At 40.1% G+C, this 25,188-nt stretch overlaps 1 protein-coding gene across 8 annotated transcripts in view; it reads left to right on the forward strand.

The window, feature by feature from the left end:
* Positions 1 to 25,188, forward strand: part of celf5a (cugbp, Elav-like family member 5a) — a 225,994-nt gene that overhangs the window by 195,560 nt on the left and 5,246 nt on the right. For 2 of the 8 annotated variants that reach the window (XM_030132527.1, XM_030132529.1), the window contains exons 7-11: positions 5,284 to 5,449; positions 14,987 to 15,202; positions 18,061 to 18,153; positions 20,749 to 20,892; positions 24,009 to 24,172. In XM_030132527.1, the coding sequence (XP_029988387.1) occupies positions 5,284 to 5,449; positions 14,987 to 15,202; positions 18,061 to 18,153; positions 20,749 to 20,892; positions 24,009 to 24,136 (747 nt within the window). In that variant the 3' untranslated portion in view covers positions 24,137 to 24,172. The remainder of the gene's footprint in view (positions 1 to 5,283; positions 5,450 to 14,986; positions 15,203 to 18,060; positions 18,154 to 20,748; positions 20,893 to 24,008; positions 24,173 to 25,188) is intronic. The other 6 variants (XM_030132534.1, XM_030132535.1, XM_030132530.1 and 3 more) reach the window with 5 other exon arrangements.

Genomic DNA, 25,188 nt, shown 5'->3' on the forward strand with positions numbered 1-25,188 from the left:
CAAAACCTGCTTGAAGAGCATCAAAATTAATTTGAGAAAAGCTTTCCATCCAATCCTCAGATAAAACCTGGGCATCTGTCACCGCACACTGCATGAATACACACAAACATCAGCACAGTATTTATTTACAGAGAAGGAGGTACACAAATCCATTTCCTCTCAACTTATTTGGATGTAAAAGTTATACATTTCTGCTCCTTCTAAATGCCAGAATTAATTGTTGACGTTAACCAGGTCTTGGGGGCTTATCCATTTCCCTCATTTTCATATCACAGCCATGGGACCCAGTGTGAAATGTGCAAATTGACCATCCCAGAGTAATTGCGAGGCCATCTCTTGTGCTCTCTCCAGTAAAACTCCCACCTTCATTACCATTCATGAAATGCAGCCCTTTCCCAGGAAATGTGGAGAAATGCAAATGTTTAAGGGGTGGTGGAGGCAGTGGCGGTCTGCCGGGAGACCATTGTACCCTGCTCAGGTTGGCCATGACTCTTATTTACGGTGGCAGAGACCCGTGTCGACTCATACAGGCGCACACAAGAATGTACACACTCACGCTCTGTGCAGCAAATTCTCTTTCTCTCCCCCTCTCTCTCTTCTCCCTTCTCTCTTGCATTCACACATATAATATGACAAAGAGCAGGATGATGCTAGGAAATTGAGTTCCGAGTGAAAGTAACAAGGGCACGGGGGATACTTCAGCATTAGAGAGAATCAATTACCATTAAATCTAAGGGAGAAATTGCACGTATGTGGTTTCTCGACACAAAGATTATGCAGCATGAATGATGTTAGTGAAGGTGAATTTCTCCTTGTATTAGTATTATGAATCACAGACACTGTGGATGCCATGTACCTGCATATAATGAATTCAACAACATAAACCAAGTCGGTGGAGAAACTCAGAGGCAAGGCAACCTTGGAGATAAACTCACCCCAAGTTGGATAAAGTAATGAGTGCACAAGAGGCATTAATGGATTATCAGCGAGGATCTTGTTTTCATATCTTAAGCTAAAGAGTTTTTTAATGAATCTAAATACTGTTTCGGACTGCTAGGTGCGTAATAATGTGGAATAAAGGGAAGTATTAGTTATCTTAAATGTGGGTGTCCAGCTTGTGCTCTGTTTATGATTACATTACAGTCACTGGTGCTGGCTGCATGCACATGGTGTGCAGCCTCCATTCCCCTGTAGCCAACCAATGTGCTGAAGTGATACGATGAATGTTTCTTTACGGCAAGATAAACTACACATATTCCCCCAAGACGAAAAACCTGCAGTGACAGAAAAAGGACTTTATCTCCAAAGACACACTACATGTTCGCCTACTCTCTACATACACTGGCCAAGAGAAGAGGAGGTGGCACAGTATAGAATACAGACGTGGGGAGAGATGGTATATATAGCTATAACCAGGGAGTACAGTAAATGGTAAATTCAAAGAGCTACCTCTCCACTACAGCAGTGGATAGGATTATAGAGTTGAGCTGACAGCCAGTAAATTGGATTTTAGTCAAACCAGGAGAAGGAGGGGGCTCTGAACACAAATTGGAGGGGTACAACACTGACAACATATGCCAAAAATGAGAAATGTGCCATTTTCACGACAGACACAGACACTGGTGTGCTCTGACAGGAGACATCCTATTTGCAAAAAGGTGATTTCATAAAATACAAGCAGAAGGGGAAGCGACAAACCGAGTTTCCATGTTTTGTTCCAATGTTAGTGAGTGATAATAGTTCCCCATGAATCTCCGAACGCACGTAATAAAACCTGCTTTTATTACCTTTTGTTTTCCTCTTCAAGAAACAAACAGCATATTTGTACACAATTAGATTTGATTGAGTCACTTTTCTTCCCTTAGCTGCTAAAGCCTCCTTCTGAAGACAGCCATTTTAGTTGATTTTCTTGGTCTCTTTTAGGTGGAGGACTACATGCTGTGTCAGAGGACAAGAGAGAAGTTTTAGATTTAAAGGCACCTCTAGCTCCATGCCTCTCTTGCCTCCCTAAAAGATGCATTAGACTGAGAGTGAGGTAGATAAATGGGAGGAGAGAAAATGGTTTAACTCGGTGCTAATAGTGACAGTGTGTGGGTGGATGAGAGGGAGGATGATGACTGTAAACTCACATTAGGAAACATCTCCCCCTGTTGGAGGGATTCACTTTGGAACAGAGCCGTTTGCAACACAGCACATGAGAAATGATGGTAAAAGATTACTGCATCATTTGGCGGCACTGTAAACTGCTCAGACACATACACACACACACACACACACAAGAGCATCTGTGACCTGGTTTGTGTGAAGCGACTCTTGATAGCTCCTGCAAGGGTCTACACATGCACACATATAAAGAAGTGCATCAGGGATGTGAAAAACTATTAAAATCTTTCTGAGGAAATATAGTCTGCTAGCACGGAGGTAACAAATGAGGCCCTTGAGCTTCAGTGTTCTGTCTTCAGTCTTGTAATCCACCTCATTGACCCACTGTCTCGCTCTCCCTCTTATTTTTTCAACCTCTTTTCACCCCCCTCTCTCTTCTCTTTGTGTCTCTTGCTCTCTCCATCCCTGACTGGTTGGTGCTATAAGGGGTCACATGTGACAGTGCAGTGCTCAGAGTCGGCGAGTCACAGAGCAGCGCTACAGAGATAATTGCCATGTGATAAAGAGGTGATTGCCTGCTGGCACCAGGGGAGAGTAATGCCATCAGGTTGCAATAAAAAAGCAGATGTCTGACACTAAATGAATGCCGCCGAAGCCCAGGCAACTTTCTTTGCACCCTTTCATCTCGTACACTTCGCTTTTGTCCCTCTTGTTTCTATCTGCCTTTTCTTCCCCCCTTCCTTTCTATTCAAGAGGAAGCAGAAAAGGTTGCGTCTGTGATGATGAAGACTCAGTTCTGCTCATTCTCTACAGGAGACATTTTCCATCCACTGGGTAGCACATAAATAAAGGAATGGGAATGGCTTTTGAATGTAATGCCTTTGAAATTATTAAAAGGAAGAAGAAAGCAAAAAGTAAAATAGAAGGACTTTGAATATCTCTGTCAACACAACCACCCTCCTTTTTGCTCTTTATTTTATTTTTTATCAGCGCCAGTTTGTATTAACCACAGCATTCTGACATAATTACATGCTTGAGTTTCCAATTTGCTCCATTTTAATTTGGAACGAAGCATCAATGAATGCCAGAGTTGTTATCCATGACAATCTGACGGATGGCATTAAGCATTGCATTATCTAAGACATGCTTTTGGATAGAGTGTCGTATTTTGGAGACGCTAGTATTCACTCGTACTCCATTATTACTCCATCAAGTGCTGCAGCTTGTATAAGGCAAACGAATGGGCTGCAAGCTTATTAGAGTCAGCGCTAAGTCTGTAGTCCACACTGAGAAAAGCCTGAAGAAAGACAAAAACCAGTGACAGTGCATTTATTCTGTAATACCAGCTCAGCCAGACCCTTCATTCTGAAGTCCAACCTTATTCACATCCTAATAGGGGGGCAGTCACAGCGTTGCCAAAGCACAGGAGCCCCAGCTCCTTTAGACCTCTTTGTTTGTTTCTGTGTCTTGCTTTTGTTTAGCTTCTTGTTCCCTCGCTGTCTTTTGCAGCTATGCCCCCTTAAAGGCTCAATTCATCTTATTTGGAAAGGAATGGATGATCCCCATTTGTCACGTTGATAAAATTATGCAAATGACAAAAGGCGTTAATAGATAGCAGTGGCAAGGCATGTGGTTAATGGATGAGATGCCAGTGCTGGGCATTCTACAGCGGGACAGCCACTTTCAGGTTACCTGACAGGGGCACTGAGGGAAAATAATTGGCTTTTCCGTTGCAGTGTCCCCATGCAAATCCAAGCAGAATGCCATTTTATACCTCCACTGTCTCACAATATCGTCATTAGCATTAGTGCCACTGGCAGAGGAATTTGATTTCTGCTTATACGAGTCTCAGGCCACGGCCATCAGCAGCTCCCCTGACACATACAGTAGCAGCTATGCAGTATTAAACAGATGCAGAGACAAGGCCAAGAGGTTGGTCCAGCTGTGTTTGTATTCCTATACCACACAGGTCTGCATGCCTGATGGGCAGCTACATAGCCTACAAAAGATTATTGATTGCCTAGATAAACCCACTGGTTCACAAGCTGCAAAAGCCATTGTACAATGATGGATTTTCTTTTGAATTAGGCATTCAGCATGTGGTTTGCACAGGGAGAATTTAAGCTGAGTGTGGAAACTTAAATAGACTCGATCTCTCTTCATGCATCTGTGTGTGCGCGGTGCAGAGCAGTGGTGCATGTGAACATATCCAATGCATATGAATATACTGTTTTGTTGTTTTTATTTTCTTGTCAGACTGTCCAGAAGGTGAATATCAACTGTGTGACATTGCAATTTTATGACTCATAACTGCATTACTAACATGGCTTGGAATCTGAGTTTCTAGCTACGCCTGCTTTCAAAATATTGTTTTAATGACTCGGCCTGGATTCTGTAACTTCTCCAAACAAGCCAGAGTCCAGTTACTCACTAAAATATATCTTAAAACTTTTCGGTTGCAAAAGGCTGTGGTCACTTAATTAAGTTCTGCCCCTAAACACAACTTCTATATTGAAAAAAAGAGACAGGCCGAGTGGTTTTCGACTGAATTCTAAAATAACACAGACATTGTTCAAGTCCAGGTGAATGTCAGGCTACTGCAGCAATAATTACAAATACGACAGAAAAATTACAGACGAGTCCAGGGGAAAACAGGAGAAAGCAAGTCATCTTTGGCATTTCTATACAGCTGGGCATGGTTTTGTGAAGTTTGACAATTCTAAGGAAAAATTGCAACTCTACTGCAAACTTTGGCTGTTCCCTGAACACAGAGATAATGTGCACATGTCAATGCCTTGATTTGTATGAGCCCAACAGACAGCTATTAAATCGTTTCTGCAGCTGGTGACAGGCCTCCTGCTGGGAGGATAGACAGATTCACTAAACATAGGTTGACAGGCTTCTTTTTTCTTCCCTTTCTTTTATTCCGCTCTACTTTCTCTGTACTTCCCATGCACTATCCATCCATCAACCTCAACATACATCCCTCCCTCTGTTCTACCCTGGCTATGTTTCTACCTCGCTCTGCTCTCTGGCTTCCCTCTCGTGCCTTTGTCTGACTCTTTCCAAACTTGCTATACTTTTCATTACCATCTGTCCTCCCCTCACCTCACACCTCGTCTCCCTCCTGCTCCAACCCTTCCTCCCCTCTTCCCATCTCACCCTGTCCCTCTTCTTTAGCTAATGCAGCAGCAGGCAGCCATCATGGCAGCAAGCCACGGGGGTTACCTCACGCCTAGTGTGGCTTTCCCGGCCACACAGATCCACCAGATGGGGGCGCTCAACATCAACAGCCTCCCACCCACCCCCATGACCCCGGTGTCGGGTGAGTTTCATCAAACCCTGGGTGAGCACTCAGTTTCATTCCCTTTCCTCTTCTGAGCATGTGTGCATTCATGGTGCGAGAGGAGATCACTGGTGCTTGTGTTACTGTGTCACTGCACGTGTGTGTATATTTTTGGTAGTGTGTTTGTATGGGGATATTGTAGGGGATCAACTTGTGTTTTTGATGATGTCTGTATAAATATTTGCGTGTATGTGTGCACAGCATGAGGGAAAAAAAGGAGAGCTTCAACAAGGCCAAAAGACAGTGCCCACACAGTGGTAATCCAAATTTATTCCACTGGAGAAAAGGGAAGACTAAGATGAAAAAATCCGTCCAATGGATTTGCATGTTTATGTTGTTTGTGAATTCAGAAAATTTGGAGAATAGTAGCAATGGAATAAAGAATATCAATAAGTAAGTTTACAGATAAGGCGCTAATTTCCCCGTAGTATTTTGACCTTGTGCTTTGAAGCACTTGCGCATGATCTGCATGCAGTTGGTTTTGTTTTCCATAACAAACACCTCCTATGCAGATACGTTACAGAGGAAAGGGAAGGACTTTGAAATACCTACCCACTGCATAGCATTTGCTTATTCAGCAGTGCTTCATTTTCCTTGAGACAGAGGAAACTTCAAGATTCTCCACTGAACAAAAGCATGAGCTGAAATAAATAATACAGTATCCAAGTCTTTGTTGTGCTCCGCTCACCTACTTTGTCAACACTGCAGTATTGAGTTTTTAAGGTGATGACTTTGGTAACTTTAAACCAATCCGTGTAAGAGAGAACTGCCATCAGAGCAACAAGGCCTATTTCAGTTTTTTCTTTATATCCATCATCAGCTTTGAACTACAAACTTACTGCACTATATCAGGTTTTTTGTTTTTGCTCTGTGGTTTCTGTGTGAGAAGGAAAAATATGCTCTGAAGTTGAAGTTGTGTTCAGCTTTTCATCTAAAGACACAAAGAAAGGATATGTTTCTATACGCCTATTTTACTTAATTCAAAACAGACATAAATTTATACACACTGGACAGGAAGCAGGACATCTGTAGAAATAGAAGCTTTTCATCAAACATACCATATCTGCACCTCAAGCCAAAGGAACACATGTACACAAAGTGAAATGAGCATGGAGTACCAGACGACAGTGTACAGTACATCTGCAATCACTTTCAACGTCGGGCAATATATCTAGAGAGGAGATCCATTTGTCACATATTCATGGTGATGTTTTCAGTGCAAAGTGTGCACTTTTGGGCAGGCATAATCAATCAGAGACAGTGATTAAAAGTAGAGCTCAGTCTTGCTGAGAAGCATCTTATTTTGATGGGTAAAAGCACTGACAGTATGGCAATTCACATCTTTGGGTTCAGCATGCATACCTGTTTTTGCAACACAATAGTGCTGATGAAAGACAGTGCAACTGGATTGCGAGAGGCTGTGTGTGTGTGTGTGTGTGTGTGTGTGTGTGTGTGTGTGTGTGTGTGTGTGTGTGTGTGTGTGTGTGTGTGTGTGTGTGTTGCGCTCGTATGAATGTGTGTTTTGGAAGGCAAAGGGATGGTTGGACTCGACTCTTATTGTTTGCACTGTTTGTATGTCTTTTTTCCATAGCCTACAGAAAAGTGAAATCATTGCTTTTATTCTGAAATAAATATTGTTGTTGCTTCTGCTTTTATTGTTATATATTCTGTAAAAAACAAATAAAACTACCACTATACAGGAACATTACATTTTATTCAGTGGTAATGCTTGGCGCAAACAACCAATGTTAAAGAAAAGAAAGTCGTTTGTTTGCACATGTGATACAAAGGAAGTTTAGAAAGCATCTATTAACAGACATGTCACTGTGTACGCCACTGTCATGTGATTACCTTTTATTACTCAATCTCGTATATTATTAATCCTTGAATGAAAGCAGTGCTTTCTCACATTTTCAAGAACCACCATAAATATGAAATGTTTTATTTCCTCCTTTTTTCATTCATTAATTTCAGCGTTGCTGCTAGCAGCTGCAGGAGCTCACTGGTTTACACAGCTATTTTCCCTCTCCTTTTTCACACTTGTGGCTATGACTTATTTAGTGTTCATTGAAGGAATGCATAACATTACTGGCAAGGCTGTCTGTATAAGTAGGCCAGCAGACTCCGACACTACTGAGAGACTTAAGTTTGATGTTTGCCATGAATCAGTGAAATAATTCATTGTAATATCAGAATCTGTTTTAGGGTCTGGCAGCAGAGTGCTTCTGTGCTTCAACAGAGCTTTAATTTATGCATTAAGTTGTCTCATCAGCCAAATAATATCAGAAGATAAATCTGTAAATCTTGACATTTGGCGACTCTGTGAAGGTAGAAAGTTTAATGTCCCCTTTCCTTCCAATGTGAGAGCAATAGCCCGTTGATAGCTTCGCCGTCGTCTCTCTGAATTGCACATGCCACTCTCCATTAACATAAAACTCCAATAGTAGTTTAACAGATGAAAACCCCTGCCTGATCTTGAGGTAAAGGAGTGACATTAATCTTTTATTTAAATGATCAGTATAACCTCTGCAGCATAAAAACTCTTGTTTGTGACAGCAAGCTGAAGTACAAAGAGGCTCAGAGGTTAAGGGTGTTACTCTGAAAACAATGAGACATCCATTTGATCAACAGATGCAACGCATTTAAGCTTGATGGTGCATAAGCCGTTTGCCAGATGGTTCAGCTGATTAGAGCATGTATCCTTACAATGATGCATGATGATGCTTTTTGAAAATAATGTTCACCAGGTGCCGCTCTCTGAGCACTGCAGAAGAAATAAAAGTTAAACAAAACAAGGGAGAGAGTGAGAGAGAGCTGGGTGTAACAGGAAGAGAGAGGCAGCGAGATAAACAGGGTGAGGGGTGGGTGGGGGATGGGAGGGACATGGAGTGAGATGCAGATCCTGCTGAGTGTATGTGGTGAGGAACACATAGTGTCAAGGATCCTTTGTTAGGATGTGAGAAGTGTGTAATCACAGTCACTCTAATGTTGTGTTGCATGGTGCTGCTCTACTCTGAGGACGTACATGCACAAGTACATGTTACAGAAAGTCTAGTGCAGATGCTCCACAGCCAGAGACACTCAGACAGCCTGGATCCCCACTGGATTCGAGTGTGGTTACATCACTGATGCAGAACAGTTCCATGGTGACAAACACCGTGAAGCTAATGAGCTGTTTGACATGGTGATCTTTCTCCATGTGTGCACCTGTCTGCTGTGACACATGTTATACAGATGTGCTAAATGTAATGACCAGTTCCTAAACAAACAAAGGCTGCAGACCCTTAAGTCTGTAACAAAATATCTAAGAAGGTTTACCTTTGGAAAGAATGAAGCTTCTGATCCACCAACCAGGTTCTGTCAGATGGACCAACTGGGGAAATTAAAACATGTATGTCTTAATTGTTTAGTGCGTTCCTTTACCTTCAGTACATACTTCTCTCAAACTGTTCAGATTTGTTGAATATGCTCTTTTAAGACTAGATCTAGGCTTTTGGCCAGACCTGATCTCCTTGAGCAAAACTAAGCCTTACAAGCTGTCCACTTGGTCTGCTCTGGGACCTGAAAGCCAGGCTGGTTGGCATGGTCAGTGCATTGTATGTATGAGCCTCAGGGGTGCAGCAGACAGCACCAGAGGCTTAGTAGACTGGAAAGTAGCTGTACTGAGTACTAAAGGTTAATGATTCAGATTTAATATAGTCCTCTTTAACATTAGCTAAGGATGATTCGCTAAGACTATAAAAATATTTATTAGAAATCAATTGTTTATATGCATTCTACTGTACATTCTATTGGATATAGTACAAGCAGCTGTAGATACAGTTGGATGTAAAACATTTGGGCTTTTTTTGAATTGAAAAATGTAGACACAGCATCGGTGGGATATAGAAAAAAGGGTAATATTTCCAGAAACAATGATGTATAATTACTTTCAATTTAATAAACTGATACAAAAAAAAACAGTACACAATTGTGGCATGTGCACAAGTGTGGGTACCCTACACACTCAGTACCTAGTAGGACCCCCCCCCCGGCAGATACCACACCATAGAAGCACTTTTTGTAGCCATATAAAAATCTGTCAGATCTTATATTTGGGATTTCCTCCCATTCTTCATTGCAAAACATTTCTACTTGTACATGTTACAGATCATCTTGTTATTGAATCTATTCTCTTTTAAGATGCAACTTTTTTTAACAGACGGTGGGATGTTAATTTTCAGAATTTGCTGGTTTAGTGGGATCGATCCTTCCCTCTTTAATGTTTCCTTTGCCATTAGCTCTAAGGCCTGCTCCCATGCTTAACAGTTGGCAAGGTGTTCTTTTCCTGAAATACTTGTTGTTTTTTTTTCTCAAAACATACCTTTGTTGATTGTGGCCAAAGAGGTAGATGAAGATTTTAACTTCATCTGTCCACAGCATTGTTTCCAAGGCATAGATTTAACGCTGGATTTTATGATGAGTATGCAGTAACGTTCCCTCGTACAGACTCTTCCATGAAGGTCTTCTTTGTGCAGGTATTGCTGCACCACCACTCCTGAGTTTGCTAAATCTTCTTGCAGTCAGTTTTTTTCCACCAAATGGAGGTTTTGATTTGCCATTCTGACCCCTCTACTGCCATCTTTTAATTATATTTTGCACTGTGGGAACTGCGAGCTGAAAACGTCTCACTATCTTCTCGTTGCCATCCTCTGCACTGCAGGCATTGCCAACTTTCATTTTCAGAGTCTCACACAGCTGCTTAGAGGAACCTATGGCCACTGAGTGTTTGCACAAGGTTTGAAGAGTCAGTGTTTAAAAGCTTTGAGACTGGCACTAGCTGACATTTCCACATGACAATGGTTGACATGTCTCACAAACTGAGTAAGATCTGACCCTGTAAAAAAACAGAATCTGAGACTTGGGAAGGATTTGAGTCCTTAGCCCACAATGAATGATTTTAACACATTTGCTTTATTTGTGGAGTTAGGGGTAAGTAAATATGCATTAATGTTGCTGGTTATATGTTTCTTCCATACCCTACTGAGGCTGTTATTACATGTGTTCTGTTAAAAAAACCTCCAAATTCTGCTATTTTTCAAGGGTTGCCCAAATGTTCACATATAACTGCACACAATGGGTTACAATCCTTTTGTTTCGATCATATTTTACATTTCTTTCATGTCATTTTTTATTTGCTTTAGAAATGCATATTAGCAAGGAACTGTATTTAAAGGCACATGGGTTTTGTGGGTCTGTCATCTGGCCTTTGAAAATTCTGCCCTTCCCATATTCATATTTATTATTCACTTTCTAAGGACCAGACAGACATCTTCTCTTTGAGTCTAAATGTATCACATTTTAAATCAGTTAGATGAAAGCATCTGTTTTGAGTGCTTATTACTTGCTCCAGTGAAAGACAGTCCTTATGCTGGTAATGACTGCACTCTCCACTATGGGTATAGCATTCCTCGTTGATTTGAATGTATAATTAGCATAATAAATACTTCTGTAGCCTGTGAAGACTTCTTTCGTGAGGCAATCATCGCAAAGAGCAAATCAACAGTTCTCCTCTTTAAGAAGCAGCCGGCCAGAATACGAATGTAATTTTGCTTCCATAACATAAAAAATATATGACATACATAGATATATACATATATACATACTGTTTAGCCATGCTGACTCCTTTATTGTAGTAATAAAAAGTGTGAAGTGATGGTTAAGAGCTAGCTGTGTAGGATATGTAATATGCTGTCCTGTAGCTCAGTATTCAGCCAAGCCAGAGTCAGGGACAACACGTCATTATTACAGGCCAATACATGGAGCACACACTGACAGCCACATGTATATTGGCACTCGTGTGTGTGTGCATTGTAAACAGGCTATGAATACAATTTTCCACTGTGGAAGAACTACATGTCCATTGAGGTATAAAATGAAAACGTCCCATTATTTTCTAGTTCAGAATAGTAGGAAATACTTCCCCATATCGACTAAGGAGACAATTTCCAGGGTCTGCTCATGTTTGATTAAAAAAAAAATGCCATAATGCCACTGTGACAGACGATGGCCACGTAAATGGCCTTCTCATGTAATCACAGCTTTATTGAGCATGGATATTGTCTTTTCCTTATACAATATGATTCTGTGACCAGTACACAGAGAACCCAGCTACTGTACTTTTTCCCATCAGTTGTGGAATTGCAGCGGGATGGTTTGCTCCATACTTACTGTGTATTAAATGTTTATCCATTCCATCGTGATAACTTGACTGGAATTGGTGGCCCCAAGGGGCAGCAACCATGGCTGGAAAGTGAAGCCATTGCCGAAGTATCTTAATGTGTAATACCAGACAATGTTTCTTCCCTCCCATTGTATAAAAATGAAGCAAGAATTCCACAGTCACAGGAGAAGCCATGTTGTTGCTTTTACACAGAGGCAAAGACACAACAGTCATTACAGTTGTCACCTGTTAAAGCATCAAACATCAAACTTGACCACTAGGACATTTGTTAGTCTCATGAAAAAAAATCAGCTTTGGTAAAAATGTACTGGATTTTAATGAGTATTTGGTCCATTTGATTAACATAGATGGATGGGATTTAAGTGTGATACCACAGCCAGCCACCAGGGGGAGATTGAGCTGTTTTAGCTTCACTTTTCTTTTTATATACACTAGTCAACATTTGCTAGGGATCAGGACTATAACTTTGCTATATTCGGGGGTGTAATTCTGGAAACTTGACAGTTTATTTTCGCAGTGGAGTACAGCCTGCGGATGGTGGCCACACACATTATTGACATCACACCGTATGTGTTTCAGAACGTTCTGAGTGGTTTCAGTGAAAACAAAATTGGAAGAGTAATTGTTGTGAACTCTAATTTCTAGGGTTGTATCACCCTTTTGCCTGAAAGTGCAATAAAAATTTATGTTTTTTTACCTTTTGGACCATTTTTCTTTACATGACTAGCCAAAGTACACACATAATATATGAAGTCACCCAAAATATTATACAACATCAATTATTGTGCAAATATAAAACTGATCCCTAGCAAATGTTGACTAGTATACAATCTATGGTTTAAGTGTAGAATACTGCATTTCCTGACATAGTGGCCTTGTCCTTTGTTTGTCTCAGCTGCAGAAGATGCCAGGCCTTTGTTTGAAGGAGGCTTGTATTAGAGGAAGGTCTGTTTACTAAGTAGAGATGGAGCACAAAAACTGGTTTTGATCTGCTCATGTGTGCAGTGTTACAAGTGTTGCACTACACTTTTCTACAAATGCAACACTTCCTTAAACTTTACAAAATAAAAGCCCAGTAGCATTTCAGTGGATAAAAACCATTCACTTAGTAGAATATTTACTGCTTAAACATTGTTTTCCTGTTGCTCTTGTAATTTTCAACTAATGATGGTTTTGCAAAAAAAAAAAAAAAAAAAAAAAAAAAACAGCTGCAGTGATTGAAATCCAGCAGTGACACTTCAGATGAGGGCTTTAGAATAATAAGTTTTGAAAATTACCTTATTATAATGTGTGTTTTGAATTGAACTTGTAGAAGGGTACATTTTGCCTTTGCTTTTTTGACCCTAGCTATTATGACTCTTGGTTTTTATTTGGAGGAAAAAACACCCCCCACTGGTCAAAATTTAACAGTAGCAGAAAAGGACTGGTTTTGTATTTTCGGTTAAGTGTTGTGTTTGTTTTATGATTTTCCATTTTTACTGTCCAGTTTACAACATTTGTTAGAAAACTGGTCAAATCTAACTGAATAAGTTGCATTACTTTAAGCCACTTAGTAATATATTAGCCTATTTCATTTCAAAAGTAACCTTCACCAACACTGGCTCCAGTCTGATACTTTGCTCGCGTCTCCTACTTTCAGCCTTTACCGCAGATGTCACGTCCAAGTGCTGACCCTGGAACTTATGTAATTGCATGTAAGGAGTTGCACACTTACCACCTTCTACTGCGACTACTACTCCTACTATCACTACAAACTGCTGCACATACATAGACGCACGCTTCCACAAGCACTGCTAAGCCTTGGAAAATGAATTTGCCTGATGATGGAGAGGGTGCATTATCTGGCGGTACAGTGGAGTGCGTGTGGCCCGAGCAGACTAGCTGTCTCTAGCCCTCAGAATAGGAGCGGCAGTCTCCTGGGTCCTGGTAGGAGAATGGGCTGAAGCTGCAGTCTAATTCATCACAGCTCCGCAGGAAACAAGCAATCGCGGGGAGGCTTCAAAAAAAAAAAAAAAAACAGTGCAAAAGACACAACAGCTCTCACTGGACCTGGGCAATTCCCCTGGTCACCACAGTTGCCTGCCTGACTGTCAGGCTCCTCATGACTTAAATGCTGAGGCAGAGGAGGAGGCGCGGAAAAGAGGAGAGGAAGAATAGTCGGCAGAGAAGGAGAAAAGCAATTCCATATGGATGTGTAGGTGTTGTTACTCAGCGGTGGGTGGTTTCTGCATGTGATGTACAGCATATTTACAGATGCATTAGCATAAATCGAAGCATATGTAATGCGTATACTGGGTCCAATTGTTTACCCGATGTGGATCACCTCTCATAGGGGGTTCTTTACTGAGACACCAGATTGTGGGGATATGGCATGCTGGAGGGTTTCCGTGACAACCTGGGCTTTTCATCCAATCAGGGCGAGGGTTTCCAGATTGAGAGGTGGTCCTCAGGGGAGCTGTACTTCACTGAGCTTGGATGCTTTGCCACGGAGCAGCCCTTTTAGAGAGACCATCACACAGTGAGATTCTGCTCAAAATGGGCACTTTGACGTTCCTGGCATAATTGGAAACACTTTGTAAAGGAGGGTTTTTTAAAATGCATTGAATGAGAGAGGACAGAGAGCATCCAATTTCAATGCTACTCATGAACCATCCTCACAGCTGCCTTTCAAACACGTTCTATATATGTTATGACCCACCCATTTGTCAAACTGCCAGCGGTTATTTTGTCTTTTTAAATGATGTATAAAACTAAGAGGCATCTTTGTGTTTTTGCCACCTGCTCCTTCAAGCAGATCTCCCTCTGTAATCTCCTTCTATCTAGTCCACATCTTTTTTCCTTTTTTTCCCCCCTTTTTTACCCCCCCTCTCAGAAGTTGCATAGTGGTTTCATCATCTTGAGCAGTAGGAGCCAGCAGGGTATCGCACAAACACTACAGACAGGCTCATTTTTCACAGGTTGACTTCCCAGCTATCCTGCAGGATGTGTCACGACAAACGGCGGATATGTGACAGACTCACGTCGCACCCGTGTCCTTGCATTAGAGAGGAGATGCAGTGTGGCTCGCGGTCACAAGCTTTGTGTGTTTTGGTGTGTGCGTATGTGTGTCTCTGCTTATGCGAGCAGACGTGCAAGTGTTTACTCAGTATACACAATAAGAAAGCATGTCTGTGTATACACCTGCTTACATCTTATATTGCTAGACCCGTAGAAGTATTTAGTAGTATCAGCAGGATGTAAAGAAAACTATGTAGATAAAGCCAGCGCTTGTCATCCGGTAACAGTAAACCTTTTTTTTTTTTTTTTTTCCCCAGCAGGCCTCAGTTCTCCACCAGCCAACATCACCACTTCTGCCGTGCCAAGCATCGTAACGCCCATCGTCAACGGATTCACCGGCATCCCTCATCAGCCCAACGGACACCCTGCTGTGGAGACTGTGTACACCAACGGCCTGCCGCCCTACTCCACCCAGAGCCCCACGGCTGCTGACACCCTGCAGCAAGCCTTCACCGGGGTACAGCAATACACAGGTGAGAGCTGCATTCTGTTTGTTGTTGTATTCTACAGTATCTGTGAGGTTTTACAGTCTTCAAATGGAGACCTGCAAATAGATTTACCTCAACTATAGAGGCTAACAGGGCTGTAATAGAGGCAGATTTGACTCCTAATTGCTCGATATGGGTGCTTCTATGAAACTGGTCCCTAAAAACTGGACAGAGGGACTAAAAATTCAAACCAGATGTACAGGGTGGGGAAGCAAAGTTTACAATGAACATTTAGTTGTTTTTTCTCAGCAGGCACTACGTCAATTGTTTTGAAACCAAACATATATTGATGTCATAATCATACCTAACACTATTATCCATACCTTTTCAGAAACTTTTGCCCATATGAGTAATCAGGAAAGCAAACGTCAAAGAGTGTGTGATTTGCTGAATGCACTCATCACACTAAAGGAGATTTCAAAAATAGTTGGAGTGTCCATAAAGACTGTTTATAATGTAAAGAAGAGAATGACTATGAGCAAAACTATTACGAGAAAGTCTGGAAGTGGAGGAAGCAACAAAAAACGTACCAAAGCTTTTATTAAAGCTCTCAAATCCAAAATCCTAAAGGATCCAACCAAATCCATGAGAAAAATGGCAATTGAACTTGAGGCAGACAACAAGACCGTTAGAAATGCAGTAAAATATGATTTGAAGATTTAAATTCTCATGACTTTCAATAAACTAATTGGTCATACACTGTCTTTCAATCCCTGCCTCAAAATATTGTAAATTTTGCTTCTCCACCCTGTAGATTAATGTTATTAAGCAAGTTTGGAAGCACTTTGGGTCTGTTTTAAAAATAAATATTTACTGAGATAAAAGAAACAATTTTTCAGATAAAACACATTTTTATATTATTTTTATACAAAAATCCACATGTAACATGGTAAAAAGGACACGAAAATTCCGTGCTACTATTTTTTTGAATGTCTTTTATTCTCTCACAGGTACATTTTGGGAATTGAAGTAAATCTGCAAGGGAGAAGGTTTCACAAAAATGACTGCTGTTGCAAAATCATCATTATATGTGTTTAAATGGGCAGGTTCTGCATATAACATCTGTGGACACGATGGGTTACACGCAAAACTTGGAATGAGACTGAGATTCATGAAAAACTTGCATGTCTGGATTAGAAAAATCACTAGGATCCTCAAATTTAACACAGTGTCTTTATTTATAATGGTGTATGAGACCATTTCAGCGATATTTTCCAGATCAAATGCACTGACACCTTGATACCTTTCCCTGTCCCAATTTTGGTCCTATTTTTGGCCCCCAATATTTTATTAAAAATTCATTAATTTTGGGATGGCTTAGAGCAAGAGTATAATTTTTTTGCGTTTATCTGAGGTCATCATTAGGTACATCCTGGGGGGGAATATGTTTTAATTTCTCTTTTATTATTGGGTCTAAAAAAGCTGGAAAAGTGCCAGGAACCAAAATGAACCCAGTTTCATAGAAGTACACATATACTGATTTTGTACAAATTCTCATTTTAATGCATTACACTGTTCTTGTATCCAAAGCCTTCAAGTCCACAGATGTGGACAGAAGCTCTTCAACTCTTCATTTTGACATTTGCATTGGCTGGCAAGATTTCGATAAAGCACCTGAAGACTGAATTTTGTTGGACAACACTTGAGAGCCACAAAGTGTTAAAAAAAAAGTGTGTTTGTGTTGTTAAATGTGAAAGCTTATATGACGCCAGGCACCAGACGTTTCTCCCAGAATGCATTGAAGAACTAGTCTTTGTTTGTTCTTGCTGACCTTTATCAAAGGCCTGGCTGTTAACAGAGTGGAAGATAAAATGATAATAATTTTTACTACATCCAGAGGTCTGATGTGCAACATACATGTGCATGTCATAGGGCAGTAGAGGGCAGCACTATGCTAGCATCTAGTTCAACTAACCCGAGAAAGAAGAAGAAGGCCAGCATATTGTAATGTTTAAAGCAGCATTTCCCAAACTTTTTTTTCCACGGACCCACTTTTTAAGAATGACAAACCATCATGACCCAGTTCACAACAGACTAGATCTACAAATTGTTAGAAGAACAACTTTATTCACATGTTATTCATTTATACTGCCATTTCTGCATCATCCAATAGTATTATCGTGAGTGAGTAGAAGAGATTCAACAAATCAGTACTGTGATTTAAGTACATATTGTTCATTAATAACATTTTCTCTACTACAACAAACAGATCATATATAGATTAAAGGCTCTATGTGCAGTTATTAGAACAACATGAACATACACCGCTATCAGACAACAAACTTGCTGTTGAAAGTTTTCAAACTGCTTAAGATGTAAATTTATTTGGCGACCCAAATAAAATCTTCCACCCACCTGAGGGTCCCGACCCAGTCTTTGGGAATGGATGGTTTACAGCCGCCGCGTCTGACCGGCTTCTACCTCTGATCTGTAAAATGTTCGGCTGTTTGATGATAACTTTCACTCAGGAGACCAATTCAGCCTTTAAACTTTACTGAAAGTTTTAAACATGATAACATTTTTGCCTGTATCACTCAGCCCTAGTGTACCAGTTTTTGTAGTTTTTATTGAGGAAATGCAGCATATGCCAAATAGGAGGACGTGACTGCAGTTCAGCTTCCATTAAAAACCTTCTTTTTACGAGCCTGTGTGAATTTATATGGTGTAGGACAGAGCATCAGAACGTAACATCAGAGAGCGTTTGATTACACATGTAATGCTTGTGTGATCGACCTTAAGCATCCTTGACATCATTCTCTGTGGGATCCACATTTTTACACTCCCCTCCCTCTCTCCCTCTCACTCACTCTCTCTTCTTCCTTTCTCTTTTTTTCGTCCTGCAGCGATCTACCCAGCCACTACGCTGACTCCCATTGGCCAGACACTGCCCCAACCACCCCAGGTCATTCAGCAGCAGCAGCAGAGAGAAGGTGAGGGTGAGAGAACATTATTACTTTTACACTTCATACATGTCATCTCTTGTAATAGGTATATAAAGAAGATGAGCATGAGAGGCCAATATTGCCTTTGCACTGTACACACTTCATTCTGTATAATACATATATAAAAATGTGAGGGCGAGAGAACAATATTATTTTTCTCAGCACACACATTTCATTCTTTATAATAGTCCAATTAAGTGGAATGGGTGAAAGAACAATATTAGTTCATACAGTTCACATCTCATCTAATGTAAAAGATACATAAAGGATGAGGAGTGTAGAACAGTGTTAATACGGCTGTATCTCAAAAAAAGACAGGTTCTACATTATCTGCATGGGCCAATGGTATTTTATAAGTAAAGGTTAGCAGTTATATAATCAAATCCTTGCTGTGAGAACACTGGCAGTGCAGCCCGGATGGGAAAAAAAATTAATGAAAACATGGAAGGGAAATTGGGGCAGCTTATTTGAAGATATTCAAAGTGACTCACAGAGCATTGTGATGGTATCCAATCCTCCTCGACACCTACTGCAGATTTAAAGACATTCAGTGTTATGTTATGAAGTGTTTAGCTCCTCTAAATCCTTCAGGTGGCATTCAAGTTATGTAATTTCCAGTGAATTATTCTGAACAGTGAACAGCAGTCATATATTGCGGATGATGGTTATGTCTTAAATTTCCAGTTTAATAACTGCATGGAGGAGGATTTAAAGTAGCAGAAGGCGTTACGGAAAAAATATGATTACAATATTCATCATGATATACTGTATAAGTTGATAAGGGTGCTGGTTTGAAGATGATGGTTGAGAGGCTGAGGAAAGAGGTTCATTGGCTAAACCTTAGAATATAAACATGGGGATGCACTTTAGTACTGTCAGTGTAATGATGCATGTACTATTTAAATAAACGGTTTCCTGCTGTTTGAGTATAGATTCTTCAATTGAAGAGGTGAACTGTCTGTCAGTGTACACATGTTTTATTGTTCAAAACAATGAAAATTGTATTGTATTGTATTAGGTGCTGGACAGAGGCAAAACATCTGTAAATCAAACCTAATCACAGTACATTCTGGGTGCTTCTATGAAACTGGGTTCATTTTGGTATCTGGCACTTTTCCAGCTTTTTAGACCCAATAATCAAAGAGAAATTTAGACATATTTCCTCCCAGAATGTACCGAATGATAATCTCAGATAGATGCAAAAAAAAGTATACTCTTGCTATGAGCCATCCCAAAATTAATGAATTTTTGATAAAATATTGTGGCTAAAAATAGGACCAAAATTGGGACAGGAAAAGCTACCTAGGTGTCAGTGCATTTGATCTGGAAAACATGGCTTGAAATGGTCTTATGTATCACTATAAATCAAGACACTGTTAAATTTAAGATCCTAGTGGTTTTTTTAATCCAGACATGCAGGTTTTTCATGACTCTCAGTCTCATTCCGGGTTTCATGTCCCATTGTGTCCACTCTTGTTACATGCAGAACCTGCCCATTTAGACACATATAAATCACGAGTGATTTTGCAACAGCGGTCATTTTTGTGAAACACTCTGCCTTGCATAACTGCTCCAATTCCCAAAATGTAACTGTGAGAGAATAAAAAGATATTTGAAAAAATAGTAGCGCATAATTTTAGTATCCTTCTTACCGTGTTACATGTGGATTCTTGTATAAAAATAATATAAAAACAATATAAAAATATGTTTCATCTGAAAAATAGTCTCTCTTATATCTCAGTAAATATTTATTTTTAAAATAGACCCAAAGTGCTTCCAAACTTTCTTCATAACATTAGTCTACATCTGGTTTGAATTTTTAGCCCCTCTGTCCTGTTTTTAGGGACCAGTTTCATAGAAGCACCCATCTCAGAGTAGATTAGACTTTTATAATTTTTTACTTAGTGCAAACATTCACCTGCCTTTGAGAATGAATATCCTTCAGAGGACACAAATATTGAATGATGTTATATATATATATATATATATATATATATATATATATATATATAAAATATAATATTTGAATTCTCCCCTTGAGGGATCAATAAAGTATATCTTATCTTAAATAGATCCATGTCATATACCCATGTAGTTCTTCATGGGTACATTTATTTCTTCTGTTCAGTATGCTGTTTGATCTATCTGTATCTATTAAAAATGTCCAGTGCTTATCACTGTTACATTTGATTTACTTTATGTTTTATTACTGAACCATAGATTCATGTATATTCTAAGTCAACATATGCCCTCAGTTGAGGGTATGTATTTTTAGAGCACATTTATCAGTGAATTCCAATGAATTAATTTATTATTTACTTCTTTTTGACTGTGTCCCTCAAAGACATCATCCGTCATTAAAGTTGGTTAAAATTAAATATGTTTAAAAATGTGTTACAGGCATCCACGCAGAATCAGAATATCAACCTTCAGTTTAGTTTGTGTTTAAAAAGGCTCACAATCATGTCTTAATTTGGCAGAAATACACTATATTCCCATTGATCATGCTTAAGTCTACATGAAAGACTGAACTGATCAAATATATCAGGTATATCAAATATGTCTTTTTCTTCTTCTCTCTGTGTCTAGGTCCAGAGGGCTGTAACCTGTTCATCTACCACCTGCCGCAGGAGTTTGGAGACAATGAACTCATGCAGATGTTTCTGCCCTTCGGCACCGTCATCTCCTCTAAGGTCTTCATGGACCGGGCGACCAACCAGAGCAAGTGCTTTGGTGAGTTATTCACACAGGCACCGCAACACACCATGTACAGTTTTACATATCCATACAGGACCCCTATCTACTACATACATAAAGATGTGTGTCTGTGGTCAGAGTATAGTGGATTATACAGAGTTTTTATCCATTCATATAAAGGTAAATCAGTGGCAGATCTGGATGCACAGGCTTTACTCTAATTATGTGTCTGCATACAGTAAGAGGATGTGAAGAAGTAGAGACAAATACAGGAAAAATAAACTCACAAAGCACACGCAAGGGAAATGTGCAGTGGATTACAATACATGACAGAATTATTTTCCACCAAATCCACCAAGCGAGTTTATTTGCAATGTGATCTCTATAGTTTTCTCAAAATATTCAGACATTTGTGGGTGTTGTGTAAAAACTCACAGCTAAGGCGTGAAGCTTCATGGTGAAAGCTCCATTTTCACAATAATGGAAGTTTTTTATTTATTATTTTCATGCTGCTCACAAAACAACAGACTTTCTTGTTAGAGGAAAAGTAAGTTTCCTCTTGTGCCGTGGACTCTGATGACGTTTGACAGCACGCAGACACCGAAGCTTGAATGATCTTACCCTGACTGACTGACCTGAATTTGCATCTTGATGACTGCTGTGTTTTGGCATCCGCGCTAGGGGAAAAAAATGCAATGAATACATTGTAGCCAAACTAGCCATGATGCAGTCGATCAGAGTCCATGTCCTTGTTTCTGTTTGGCAGCTGTGTGACCTGGAAACCTTGAGGTGCTGTATCAGCATCCACATCACCGTTCTGTAACCCCAATATCTGTCAATAGGCTCACCGCTGAGGCTGATTCACACACCTCCATGCCTCCTGTCCCATTTAGCTCTGTCAGCCTATGCACACTAGCAAGCCCCAGGGCTTATAAAAACTTTGAGGAGGCAGGAAGAGATGCTGGGAAAAAGGGGGGAGGGAGTAGGGAGGAGGAGAGGGGAGCAAAGGACAATTATGGATCAGCATTTGTTTTCACTTCAGGGAACCGTAGAACCCTGGGCAAAATTGATCACCAGTGCTGTCTCCCCGGGGGGACTTAATAACATATAAATTCATGAAAGAAGACCTATTTGCAGTATTGACTTATACACTATGCATTTACAACATAATGTTAGGTCTGGAAGGAGGGAGCACACTGGTGTAATTAATCTAGAGAGGAGAAAGAGGGGATAAACTTAGATTGATGGCGTGCAAAAGACAGGGAAGCAGCCGGAAAGAGACAAAGCACACTTGTAATGTGTGACAGGACTGAGAGGAGGGCTTAGAGCTCTAAGCCTGCATCTCCACTCCATCTTATCTCACCACCCGAACGTGTTAACGTGATGGTGGGTTAGGAGGTCACCTCCTTTCCCTGCTTGTATACTTTCTTCATACTTCCACTCAAAGCCTCGTCGCTGCCCGGTCTTTGCCCTAACGGGCCGACCCGGAGCCAAGCAGGCCAGGCAGACACGTCTCCCAGGTGGCTGTGGACGTGGAGAGGCTCCTGCTGTTTTTCACGGGTCATCGACTGTTCCTAATGACACCACAGACACAGGGGAGCGCATCAAGCAGAGACACACTCCACTGCAGTTTCTGGTCACTGAATTTTCAAGGCTTTATTTTTACACATGATGGAAACAGGATGTTCAGCATAGGTTTGAGGAGGGGTTTATCTGGGGGGAAATGTTCCAGGGGGGTTTTGTGTCTGCAGCAGACATGCCTGTCCATGGTGAACTGTGTTTGCTCTCCAACAGCGACTTGTGCTCATTCATTTTTGTATTTTTTTTGTGCTTTTGTAGCTAAAAATAACACATATTGACAGAGATGACCTAATTTATTACTAGAATGAACAATATTCTGGAATCAACAGGTCCTTAACCACATCACCAGTTCTCACCTGCACAGGAGAGTCAGCAGATGACATGTCAGCATCCTGCATGATTAGAAATATTAAAGATGTACACACTGTCTTCATGCTTACCACAGTATAAACCCTCCTAAACCCTGGTTACCACAAAACTGTGTTGAGCAGTATGTCTATTTAAGCTTGGTGTTCCATGTTCTTTGGATTCAAATTCATGTAGCATCATAATAGCAACGCTGTATCAGGGTTGTGTAGTTAAAAAAGAAATGTCATTAATAGAAAAAAAAATAAAAAGATCATTTTCAAAAACTTGAAAGCTAAATAGAAACTAAATTGCAGTTAAATTCATTGTTGTTTTCATGTTAGAATAAACTCTGAGGCCAACATTAACATTAATCGTTGATTGGTGTTCAAGGATAAAACAGGTTTCCACAATATGGGGCCTTCTAATAAATACTGGCTTATAGATCATATCTGATATCATACATGCACACATGACACACAAAAACAATAAAACTGACACCAAAAGTAAATGAGAATTATATTTTTAAAAAGCGTTTGAAAACTTCCTAAAACAAGCTTAACTGAATTAAAAATGATCTGAAAAAATATAAAAAATAATAAATAATCACAATTTTGGAACAGTTATAACTATTGTATTTTATTAAAGCTCCTACAGTTGTTATTGAAGTCCTATAATAGTGTTCCTTATTTTATTTTTGCTAAAAATGGATGTTACGCTACATGGTTTTTATTGTCAATTCACTATATACACAGGACAGGGAACTGAGATACTGTTTCTCTCTTTCTCTCTCTTTGTTAAATCCCATGCATTAAAAAAAAATAATAACAGAAACTTTAGCAGGATATAAAGTGTACATGTCAGTGTGTTTGCAGCAGTAGTCCAATACAGTAATGTTTATGGGGCGAGGAGGTGCATCATGGACCCAAACAGCAACAGAAAATATATTTATCATTATACTAGTTGTGTTCATATAGAAAATAACATGTTATCACAGGCTGTCCACATGAACCTGTGACAACATGTGATGTCCACCTAAGCTATGTTACATCACAAACTACTCTAGATGCTGGTTTTCTGAAGAACCAGATGACGTATGAGGACGTTTCTCAGCTGTTTTCCAGTAGTTTCAGTCCTTTGTATTAAACACTGCTCCTAAAATCCTCATGTTAAAGCCTGCGTGACTCTTGGTCTCTTAGCGCTAATGAACTTGTCCTTTTCTCCAGGTTTTGTGAGCTTCGACAACCCTGCTAGTGCACAGGCAGCTATTCAAGCCATGAATGGCTTTCAGATCGGGATGAAGAGGTTGAAAGTCCAACTAAAGAGACCGAAGGATGCCAGCCGCCCTTACTGACACAGCCTACCTTCAGTATTCACTGCAGCAGCACAGGTGAGGTGTCAGAACGCTTCAAGGTTTACATCAGGGGTGTCAAACATAAGGCCCACGGACCAAAACCAACCCGCCAAGGGTTCCGATCCGGCCCGCAGGATGAATTCGCAAAGTGAATAACTGACACTGAAGATGTTAACAGTCAAGGATGTCAAACTCACTTTAGCTCAATTTGATCTCAGGTGGGTCCGACCAGTAGCATAAGAACATATCAACAAAGAAAACTCCAAAATCCAAAATTTTAACGATATTATAGTTGCTATTAAATGTTTTGTGCATTTGTAGATCTGTTGCAATATGTAATGCACACATGTACAGTCGTGGAAAAAATTATTAGACCACCCTTGTTTTCTTCAATTTCTTGTTCAACTAAAGGTACATTTGTTCGGACAAATATAATAATAACAACAAAAATAGCTCATAAGAGTTTAATTTAAGAGCTGATATCTAACCATTTTCCATGTTTTCTTGATAATAACCAAAACTAGAAGCACTCGGAGAGCGCAGACCTCCACCAAGGCTGATCAGTGGCCCCCCCGTGGGCCCCCCCACCCCCTATCACCACCAAAATTTAATTAGTTCTTCCTTATCCCATTTCCAACAAACCCTGAAAATTTCATCCAAATCTGTCCATAACTTTTTGAGTTATGTTGCACACTAACGGACAGACAAACAGACAGACAAACCCTGGCAAAAACATAACCTCCTTGGCGGAGGTAATCACCTCAGTTCTTACATCAATATCTATGGTATTGTACTGACAGAAACAGTGCAGGCATGGAACAGGCATTCCATGTTTTCTTTTCTGTCTGTTTTAGTCACATGATGCACACAGGAGTTAGTACTTGATTGCATAACCATTGTTTCTGATGACTTTTGATGGTCTAATAATTTTTTCCGCGACTGTAAATGATACATTGAGTCATAATATGGTTAAAATTGCACTTACTTTTCTGAGGAAATTTCAGGTTGTTTTGTGTGAAAGGACAGTTTTTAAATGTAAATATTTACATAAC

Source organism: Sphaeramia orbicularis, chromosome 4 (genome assembly GCF_902148855.1).
Source record: "Sphaeramia orbicularis chromosome 4, fSphaOr1.1, whole genome shotgun sequence".
NCBI lineage: Eukaryota > Metazoa > Chordata > Actinopteri > Kurtiformes > Apogonidae > Sphaeramia > Sphaeramia orbicularis.